General features: G+C 43.0%; 1 protein-coding gene across 1 annotated transcript; it reads left to right on the top strand.

The window, feature by feature from the left end:
• The first annotated feature begins 3,705 nt into the window (after positions 1–3,705).
• On the top strand, positions 3,706–10,695 carry STEEP1 (STING1 ER exit protein 1). Its single transcript, XM_044682594.1, has 6 exons — positions 3,706–3,868; positions 5,187–5,228; positions 5,736–5,874; positions 7,998–8,087; positions 9,521–9,613; positions 10,277–10,695. Exons 1-6 carry the CDS (start codon positions 3,774–3,776, stop codon positions 10,337–10,339), a joined length of 522 nt encoding a protein of 173 aa, XP_044538529.1. The 5' UTR covers positions 3,706–3,773; the 3' UTR covers positions 10,340–10,695.
• Positions 10,696–10,948: the final 253 nt, after the last annotated feature.

The following is a 10,948-nucleotide window of genomic DNA, read 5'->3' as shown; positions in this document are numbered from 1 at the left end:
GAGAGAGAGAGAGAGAGAGAGAGAGAGAGAGAGAGATGGATAGATAGATAGATAGATAGATAGATAGATAGATAGATAGATAGATAGATAAAGGGGTTAGACTAGTTGGCTTCTGAAGTCTCTCTCTGCCAGTTCTAGGGCTTTGATCCTCTTCAGCCATCCATCTCAATTGTATTATCATCTAGGCCACATCTTTCCATCATGTCCCCCAACAGCACATGAGAGCCTCACTTGGTTAAGTGTTTTGATCAAATTTGGGTACATCATGTCTACTCCAGTCCTCTGATGTACCTGTCTCATAAGGAGTGAGGTTAGTCTGGCATGACTTCATGGCACTAGGTGATCAGAACCTCCTACATGCTCACAAGATGTTCCTTTAATAATAGACTTGACAGTCTTGCCAGGAATTCAGATCACGTTGAGCAACCTATAAGTCCCTTCCCCCTGTCTCCCAATAAAAAAAAAAAAATATGAACCTTAGGACATTTATCTCCAGTCTTTCTCTCAGTTTCCATGTATTTTCTGAAACTGCCAACATTGACTCAGTGGTTGTGCCTGCCAGATCTTGGAGTACCCTACTCTGAGATGGGGACGGACTGAGCCTGGCAGTTTCAGCTCTTAGATAATCTCTTGCCTTAACTCAGTGTTACCAATTTTTGTTCAATTCTTAGAAGTTGGAAGAGAAAATGCTGGTAGAGAAAACAGAGACAAGATAAAAACTGAGTAACAACTTTTGTCTCTTTACTTTGTGGAAATTATCTTATCTTATCTTAGTCATGGTCTTCTCCCTTCCTGGACCTTCCTCTCACCCCTAGCATAATTTCTTGTTTTGTTTTTTAAATACTTTTTATTTTTTATTCTACAATAAATGGACACAAGTAAACAAAAACTTCATTGTACAAAGAATTTAAAAAAAAGAAAAATATAGAAACAATGAACTTCTGTTTTCTACATGGTTTTTTAAAAATGGATATTAGTATAACTTGATAGTAACTCAACTACCCTGCTTGATTGCCTGCTTCTGAACTTTTCCTTTTCTCCTTTGCTATTTTTTAATGTTTCATCCATCTTCTTTACTCTTTAAATAAAGAAATAGAGTCAAGCAAAATAAAACACACTTGTTAGGTCTGTAAATGTATGTCTTATTCTGTACCCATAGTTCAGCACTTCTTTGCCTACGAGAGAGTTCTGAAATTTCTCAGTGTCATTTTCCTCCTTTCCATCACTATCATGGTTGTGGCAATGATGCCCCTAGTCTTCATTTCAGTCTGCCTCTGTTCATACAGGGTTTCTCAGATCCCCCAAAGCCATCATATTTATAATTTTTCACCATTTTGACATATTATCCCTATATTATGATTTTTTCTGCCATTCTATGACCAGTGGGCATCCTCACAATAAAAAGGGTTACTGTAACTGTTTTTGTCCACTGTCTTTGACCCCCTTCAATTATACACTCAGCATGGTTTTCCAAATGCCTTCTCAATTGACATTCAGTGTTTGTTGTCAATCACTGCATTCTGAGCACCCACCCCGGGCCACCACCAATTTTTTACAGGATGCCACTGAGTTTTTTTTAAATATTTTTTTAGAAACATTTTCCATGGTTACATGATTCTTGTTTTTACTTTCCCCTTCACCCCCCCCCCCCCATATCCAACACACATTTCCACTGGTTTTTAACACGTGTGATCAATCAAGACTTATTTACATATTATTGATAGTTGCATTGGTGTGGTCGTTTAGTGTCTACATCCCCAACCATGCCCACATCCACCCATGTGTTTAAGTGGTTGTTTTTCTTCTGTGTTTCCACTTCCTCTGAATGTGAGTAGCTTTCTTTTCCATAAATCCCTCAGAATTGTCCTGGGTCATTGCATTGCTAGTACAGAAATCCATTACATTCTGTTTTACCACAGTGTATCAGTCTCTGTGTACAATGTTCTTCTGGCTCTGCTCCTTTCACTCTGCATCAATTCCTGGAGGACTTTGCCATTGATTTTTGAGTTATCTGAAGTTAACTTCCTTCTGCTTTCATCCCCTGTACATCATAGTTTTTATTTAAAAATTTTACCAATGCCTTTGTTTTGCAACAGGGAACTTGACACTAAACACCCCCCAGAAGTACATTTCTCTGAAATGGTTAAGTAGAATGGCCTGATAGAGGGAGTGATTACAGGTGATAATAAATCGCACAATTGCTAATCCAAAGGAAGCCTGAGTGCTTGGATTTGTTCTGAGTTTATTGTCTTCCTTTATTTTGTATCTGTGTAGATATAGTGAGTGGGCTTTTGGCTTCACTTTTTCTACCAAGTATCCATTCATACAAATTCCCTTCAAGTTTAGCTTTCTCTTTCCTTCTGGTGCAGGAATGTCCTATTATGTTGATATGCCTTCTTTTTGTTACATCCATTTCCTGCTCCTTGGAAACTGATGCTCTTTTCAGCTATTTATTGATTTTGATCACACATAATACTCTGATGCCTCTTTTCATGCATACAGCCTTTTCATCCTGCCATGAACCACCTTGGTATATAGAGCCTAGTGGTGAGATCCATGGGTCAAAGGGGGCGACCAGTTTGGTAAATTTTCTGAGACAGTTCCAGATTGTTTTCCAGAATGGTTGGAGTAAGCTGAAGCTCCCCCCAGGAGTGAATTAGCATAAGCTGTCTTCCAGCAGCCCCTCTGCCATGGAATTCTCTAATCTTTTGCCATTTTTGCCAATTCAGTGGGCATATATTTTAAAGTAGAAGTTGGTCAGTGAGTTCTTGGCGTGCCCACTTTGCTCTCTTTGGATAGTTTCTTTTTCTTTCTCAGTGGGATTGCTTGTGCTTGTGTTTGTATTGTTACATTTTAGATTCTTGAGAGCATCTCATCCACTTGACCCAACTTTCCTTTTAGAATTCTGTGCTGCAATTGTGATATATGATGGTAATGGAATGATGAACTGCTTGATTTCTATAAGAACTGGAAAGACCTCCATGAACTGATGCAGAGTGAAATGAGCTGAACAAGGAGAACATTGTACACAGTAATTGAAACATTGTGGGATGATCAAATGTGATAGGCTTTGCTACTAACAGCAACTCAATGATCCAGGACACTTCTGAAGGTCTTATGAGAAAGAAGGCTATCTACAATGAGAGATAACTGTGGGAGTAGAAATGCAGAAGAAAGACATATGACTTATCACTTGTTTGTATGGGTATATGATCGGGGGTTTTGGTTCCAAAAGATTACTTTATTAGAAAAATGAATAATATTGGAAATAGGTTTGAAGTAATAATACATGTATAACTCAGTGGAATTACTTGTCAGCTCCAGGAGGGAGGAGAGGAGAGGGGAGGAAGAGAACATGAATCATAGAATCATGGAAAAATATTTAAAAAAATAAAATTATATTAGAATTCAGTGCTGCCTCCATGGTTTGAGGCCTCATTTCTGATATAGTATTTGTGAGGCACTCACAAAACATTGTATTAAGCACGGGTAGATAAAAGACTCCTATCAGCCCGTTCCTGTTGCTAAAGTTGCAGGCCAAGAAGATTCCCCAGCTGCCCACGTAAACATTTTAGCTGGAAGCAACAGTGGTTATCTTAAAGAAAAAAAATACAGTGCCAAATACCAGTGAAAATGAAACATCTTAGGTTTCAAAAGTGGTGGGGGTGGAAAATAGTGTTACAAGGACTTTCCTCAAGTCTTTCCCTTGAGCCTTGACCCTCAGTGACCCGTCTCCCTTTCTTTCTTCAGATTGCCAGTTAGAGAAATTACCCATGAGGCCCCGGGACCGAGCCCGGGTAATTGATGCAGCCAAACATGCTCACAAGTTCTGTAACACAGAAGAGGAGGAGAGTGTCCATCTCCGGAGGTAAGATGCCAACTCTCTCTAGAAGAGAGTGCCTGTAACTAGGAAGATTAGGACAGAGAGCATCCTAGCAAGTGTGGGTGGCTACCGGGCTGGTCTATAGCTTTCTCCTTGCTTTGTGGTCAGGCTGGAATTCTTTCAACCTTGGATAGACCTAAGTAGATTGCCTCATTTGATTTGTTATTCCCCAGGTGTGTGGCAATGTTGTCTGTTGCTAACAATTCTCTGCCCATTTGTTAGTTTTAGGGGCAGTTGGCTTTGTCAGTTGAATCCAGAGGAATTGAAAAAGTAGTCACTGCAGGAAAGCAGAGGACTGGGTCTGAGATTAAGAGGAGGCAGTGTGGTGTGGTGGGAAGAGCACTGGTTCTGGAGGCAGAGGACATCTGGGTTCAAATCCCTGCCCAAAGCTTACTGTCTGTTTGCCCTTGGGTAAGTCCTTTCCCCTCCCTGAGCCTCAGTTTCCTCATCTGTCAAATGAGAGGGTTGGACTAGATGGCCTCTAAGGGTCCTCCTATTTCTGCTTCTGTGATACTCAGATCCTATTTGGGGGAATCATATTTCATATGATTTGAATTTCTTTGTTGTTTCATTAATGGATTCCTTCCTGCATTAATGAAAAGAGTTGGAACAGACCAGAGAGAGAGTGAGAGCGAGAGAGAGAGCGAGAGAGAGAGCGAGAGAGAGAGCGAGAGAGAGAGCGAGAGAGAGAGAGAGAGAGAGAGAGAGTGTGTGAGTGTGTGTGTGTGTGTGTGTGTGTGTGTCTGTCTGTCTGTCTGTCTGTCTGAGAGAGGGAGAGAGCCAGCAAGCAAGTGCATGCGCGAGCGCAAGAGAGAGAGAGAGAATGAGAGGGAGAGAGAGAGAATGAGAGTGAGAGAGTGAGAGAGAGACAGACAGACAGACAGAGACAGAGAGAGAGGGAGGGAGAGAGAAAGAGGGAGGGAGAGAGAGAGAGAATGAGAGCGAGACAGCTGGGGTCTAGCAGCTGCTCTCAGAGGGGCTCTGTCCAGTTGCTAAAGAGAAACTGTTTGTGTCAGGAGAGCAAGGTACAAACTGGCATTCACAAGGGAAGGCAAATCACTGGCCCATGGGAGGCAGCAGCAGAAATCAATTGTAGCTCTCTGCAGGTGGGCTAGGGGAGGTTTAATGACCTTGTCCCTCAGTCTATAAAGTGAGGAGCCAGAGGCTCCCCCCTCCACCCCCCACACTGAGGACAGTAGGTGATGTGGCTGAGAACGGTTGGTCGCCGGTTAGTGGGGGGGGGGAGCAGGGTGGCACCAGTCAGACTCTTTCTTCTCTGTGACCTCTCCCTTTGTCTTTGCAGGCCTGAAGGCATAGAACGGCAATTCAGGAAGAAGTGTGGAAAGTGAGTATTGCCATTGTTGTGAACCTCTCCTACTATATCAGGGCTCTGATTGTTTGGGGCTATTTTTCTTCCTTATCCTATTCTGCTTACAGCTTTTCTGCCTCCCAGTTCTCCTTATTCAAAATACCAGGCTTTTTCCAGTCATATGCTCAACTACCTGAGAACAGTGATAGCTTTTTAGAATCGTGATATCATTGGTGGGACTTGTTTCTAATGCCTACTGGACTGGGTTGAAATCTTGCCTCAGATACTCAATAGTCCTAGAGTCCTGGCAAGGCCCTTACTCTCTCTGGGCCTCAGATCCATTCTCTGTCAAATGACGTGGTTGGACTCGGTGGCTTTGGAGGTCTCTTCTAGCTCAAGACCTGGGATCCTACGGTCCTACTGAACAAAGGCATGACTGATTCCAACCTGGATCCTCCTTTGACTCTACCATGGCCACCTCCTCTTTTCTTGGCACACCATGAGAGCCGGTGGTGCCAATATCTGAATCTTTTCTCCTTGCAGGTGTGGCTTACTGCTCTTTTACCAGCACCAGCAGAAGAATGCCCCAGTGACCTTTATTGTGGATGGAGCAGTTGTCAAGTTTGGCCAAGGCTTTGGGAAAACCAACATATACAGTCAAAAACAAGAACCTCCTAAGAAGGTAATTGCTGTCATGTAAGAAAAATGACACTCCCATAGCTGGTACTGAGACCTAAGGCTCCAGTTACCTGGTGAAGCCAGGGAGGATAGGTGGAGCACCTCCCATTTTTATCTATCTCTGCTACAGTTTCCCGGTGGGACAGGAATGAATGCCCTTTCTAGATGCACTTATTTATTTGTTCTATGGAGTCTCCTTTAAAGCTTAAAAACCTGGGGCATCCTCAACTTGGTATAGCAGTGAGTAAATAGATGGGAAAATAGGGAGGAAGATCTTAGCTAAAACCCTTAGCATTTGACAAAGTAGTGAATACTTGGGTTTGCGTTCCTTTCTGGGTCTCACCTAAGGTCTGCTACTTCTAGCTTTGCTCTTTGCCTTTAAAAATATTTGTGTGTTTGTGTATATGTGTGTGTTTGTGTGTGTGTGCACGTGCACAAGGGTATACACACATATCACACGTGACTCTAAACTATATATGCTATATAAAACATGTGTACATATATGCATACATACATACACGCAGAGACAGAGATAGACAGATGAAAAGAAGAAGGGGGAGAGACAGAGACAGGCAGAGTCAAAGAGAGGGTCTGGAGTTAAATGGGAGCACAATTCTAGACCTGCTGATTTTCTTTTATATCACCTTTTCCAAGTCTCTCTCTCTTTCCTTATACTCTCTGCATTTATGATTGTTGGAGTTGTTGTTGTTATTGTTGACAGCACCACACGGTTCCATTGTGTTCATTTGGCTGAAGGAGGCTCTGTCATTTCACTGGTACATAGGACTCCCTGTGTGGAAATTACCTTTGACTATACATTGGCAATTGGACTGCAGCTTCTAGTCTTAGACTGACTATAATTTAGGCCCTACTTAACAGTGAGCACCTGGCAGGTAGGAGGTTAGGTGACTTTGCCCAGAGTCATCTTGGGGTGTGAAGGAAACAAGACTTGGCCTTAGTCTTCTTGACCCTGAGACTGGCCCTGATCAAGGGCAGCAGGTTGCCAGGCCGTGAATGTACTGCGATTTAGCCAGCCATTCACCAAACATTAGTATACGGCAGTTCAAACTTTTTGCTATTACAAATAGAGTAGCTATGATTATTTTTGTCCAGATAAGTCCTCCCTCTCCCTTTATGATATTCTCAGGACAGAGTTCTAGCCAAGAAATTGCAGATTTGAAAGGGTTTTTCTCCTCCAGTTTCAGATTGTCATATGGCTCCCTCTCCAAAATGTTTGCAGCAGCTTACACTTACACCAGCAGCATATTAAAATTCGTCTGGCCCTGCAGCCCTGCCAACATTGGATTTTCTCCTCTATTTTAATAATATTTACTTTTCAAGTTATTAGAAGGGACATGTCCTGGCTGAGCTTCTTAACTTCTCAGTCTCTCTCAGACAGCTTTCTAAGACTTTAAATTGCAGATCTCTGTCAGGAAAGGGGCTTTCCCTACTGAGAACTCGCCATATTCCCCAGAATCCTAACAAGGAGCTTTTCATTTCCCTAAAAGGAGATTTGAGCATGTGTGAGTATGTTATTTTTCACTTAAGAGCCTTGTTCAATAATTGGGATCTTGAGATCCCTTCACTCCTCTGTGCCTTAAGTTCCCCATCTGTAAAATGAGGATAATTAATAATAATAATAATGATCATCATCATCATCATAATGATCATAGAAAATGCGATATGAAGATAATTCCTAATAACAGTAACAGGTAATGAAATGATATGGGGATAAATCCTAATCATCATCATAATGATCATAGGAAATGAGAGATGAAGATAATTCCTAATAACAACAGTAATGGGTAATGAGATGATATGGGACTAATTCCTAATCATAATAGGAATTGAGATGAAATCTATCAAATGCTTTGTAACTCTAAAGTCCTAGATAAATCTAAATTTCTTATTGCATATTCCTTCTAAAAGATCTTCATTTTCAGCATTTAAAAAACCTGTTTTTTTCCCATCAGTTTTTAAATTATTTCTGAAAAAAATGGTGAAAAGTCCAAACTTGTGGCCTTTCAGACTACTGGTCCGGTGTGGCCTTCTGACACAGGGACATTTGGACCTTCTAGTGAGCTGGTTTGAAGCAGACACTGGATTCTTTGCTCCCTATACTTGCAGGTAATGATGACCAAGCGAACGAAGGACATGGGCAAGTTCAGCTCTGTCACTGTCTCCACCATTGATGAAGAAGAGGAGGAGATTGAGGCTGTAAGTGCTCCTTTTTCCAGAGGAGTTGAAAAGGGGCCCCTGTCTGGCTCCTCCCAAATCCCAGGCTCTAGTGGAAAATGTGATGCTAAAATGGAATTAAGCCAGCTCTCTTTCAGGCCTGGCTACAGCTCACCAGCTGTCACTTTCCCCCCTCGATGGAGCTGAGTGTCTCTCCCTAAACATTCATCAGGAGTTCCTGCTAAGTGGGAGGCACTGGGTGAGGTACTAGGAGCACAAAGGATGAAACCCTGGTTGAAACCCATCCTCTGAGAGCTTACTTACTTGTTTCCCTGTGTGGGGAGAGGGAGAGGGGAGAGGGAAAAGGAGGGGAGGGGGAGAGGGAGAGAGAGAGAGAGAAAATGCTTATAAATTATTATCATCCCAATTGAGTAAGATTCACTCAAAGAAGGTAGCCAGACCAGTGCCATAGGAAAAGGGGAGGACAACAAGGACTTAGCAGGGGAGGGACAGGAGCTGATCCTCCAAAGAAGAAGAAGTTCTCAATAGGTGGGGAGAGAGAAGCATGGCCTGCATGAAACAAAGGAAGGTAGGAAGGAGTGAGCCCATAGGACATGAGTAGGAAACAGTCCTCCAGTTTGGCCAGATTAGAGCTGTGAAGGGAAGTAAAGTCAAATCAGACTAGAAAGGGAAGCTGGAGTCAGAATGTGGAGGGCCTTCAGTGCCAAGCTGAGGAGTTGAGATTTTATCCAATAGTCAATAGGAGGTTTTCTAAGCAGGAGAATGATTGGGTCCATCTGATAGCTGTCAATATGGAGTTGATGCTCTGGGGAGAAATTGGGGGATCGTTTGCGTGGAGGAAAGGAATGAACCATGGGAGGGAAAAGGAGTAGGAAGAGAGGAGAAGAAAGGAGACTTCAAAGCTGGCCAGTTGCAGCTGCTCTAATGAACTTCCTTGAGAAAATAAATTAGACTCTGTTCCTTCTCAAGGTCAGGTCTTTCCATTTTTGAAACATTGCTTCTCTCCCAACTGGGCTGACACTATTAGTAACAACAGTTGTCTTTCTGGTATTTTAACATGAGCTGCTTGCTGGAAAATGTGTTGGATGTTATTTTACCAATGGGTGAAGATGAAACCTGACCTCTTAGGATTATTGGAAAGATGAGCTGGAGGGGCTTGAGCTTTTTTCATCTTTCCCAGGGGAGCAGCTAGATTCCTGGTGGTCAGCATAATGATCTTATTGCCCAGGTGATATTTGGAGCCCCTCATAGTGAGGCTGTTACTGTTGAAAGTATAGAGGATAGAGAGTCGGGAGGACCAGGGTTCAGCCATGTGGCCCTGGGTGAGTTACATAACCCCCCCATCACCTAGCCCTTGCAGCTCTTCTGCTTTTGGTTGATGTTTAGTTGAAGACAGAAGATCAGGGTTTTAAAAAAGCCAGTCTAGTGATTGTGTGTTGAACTTTTTCTCCCAGAGAGAAATCGCCGACTCATATGCACAGAACGCCAAAGTGATTGAAAAACAGTTGGAGCGTAAGGGCATGAGCAAGAGACGGCTTCAGGAGCTGGTGAGTGACGGTGGACATGGCCAGTGGGCAATTTCACCCATAGAGGTGGGGAAGGAGGCCCGGAAAGCAGTCGCTCACTCAATCATCAGTCAGTCAGCAGGCACTGGATAAGCATTTAACTCTGGGCCAGGCACTGTGCTAAGTGTGGGAGGTTAAAAAAACCCACCAAAAGCAACCAGTGCCCTCCAGGTGCTTACAGTTCAATTGAGGACTGGGCCACAAACATGGTGCTTGGCACCTGCTTCTGAGCCTGACCTGTCTGGCCATGTATCTCCACCTGCTCAGTAGGTTGGGGGTGCCTCATTCTCTCTTCAGAGGCCCTTCTTGGCTTCATTGGGACCCTTTAGTGTGTCTCAGAGTAGTGATTCTGTAGACCAGAGCTGCTTCACCATTTTTTGACCATGGATCCAGTTTAGGCAGTCAGTAGGAAGATGGTTTTAGATGCAATCTTAAAACACAAGACATTGGGTGTCAAAGGAGACATGATGTTGAAATACATGTTTGTTTTTTCAAAATACGAAAAAACCCAAAGTTATAGACCCCATATCTATGGGGCCATACTTTGTAAGCAAGCTAGAATTCTGAGCCAGGGCTTGGGGAGACTGAAGGGGTTGGGAGCATGGAACAAAAGAACTCACAGTGGGTGCTCTGCATTCTTTCTAGGCTGAGCTAGAAGCCAAAAAAGCCAAGATGAAAGGGACCTTGATTGACAACCAGTTTAAATGACAGAAGACCTTGCTGGAGGACAGTTCGTCAGCCTCCTTGGCATGGGCAAGCTGATCACTACCACCACAGTTGTAGAGAAGTTGATCTTGATTTCCCAAATCTAAAGAGTTCTCCTGGCTAAGCTTACTGTGCTCTGCCCTGGTAGTCTAATAGCACTAACCCTATCCTAGAGAAGGATTCCTAACCTCTTCCTCTGCTTGGTTTTTCTAGGTGATTTCTTTTGTCCAGTGAATGTTTTCTCTCCATTTCTCTGCTGAAATTATGGAAATGGAGAACAATGTTTGAATTTCTTTGTCTGTGAACACAATCATTTTTACTTTCTTCCTTTGAACTTAATACAAAATAAAAGTCTTTAGAAAAACTGTCTGATGTGTCGGTGGAACCACCACAATCATCATTAAAGTTGTAACGAGTTCTAGCAAGTCTAGTCTACAGATGGGTTTTTTTTCCCTTGGGACAGCGTTCTAAGCAGGAGCACCCACCAGAACCAGACTCCTGAATTCAAGGGCTCAGTCACCAGAGGCATTCAGATCTCAGATGATCTGTTAGCCAGTGGCCCTTTTCATTTGTATAGGATTTGGGTTTAGGTCCAGGTTCCAATGAGCAACC

Source organism: Gracilinanus agilis, chromosome X, assembly GCF_016433145.1.
Source record: "Gracilinanus agilis isolate LMUSP501 chromosome X, AgileGrace, whole genome shotgun sequence".
In the NCBI taxonomy this organism is placed as follows: domain Eukaryota; kingdom Metazoa; phylum Chordata; class Mammalia; order Didelphimorphia; family Didelphidae; genus Gracilinanus; species Gracilinanus agilis.
The sequence above is the reverse complement of the archived record's forward strand: the minus strand, read 5'-3'. Positions and strand labels throughout refer to the sequence as shown.

What these genes read in the sequence shown, in the direction of transcription:
- STEEP1 (XM_044682594.1), top strand. Translation starts at nt 3,774, where the DNA reads ATGAGGCCCCGGGACCGAGCCCGGGTAATTGATGCAGCCAAACATGCT. An exon ending in GAGAGTGTCCATCTCCGGAG is followed by an intron (nt 3,869 to 5,186) that starts GTAAGATGCCAA and finishes TTGTCTTTGCAG; the next exon opens with GCCTGAAGGCATAGAACGGC. An exon ending in AACAAGAACCTCCTAAGAAG is followed by an intron (nt 5,875 to 7,997) that starts GTAATTGCTGTC and finishes CTATACTTGCAG; the next exon opens with GTAATGATGACCAAGCGAAC.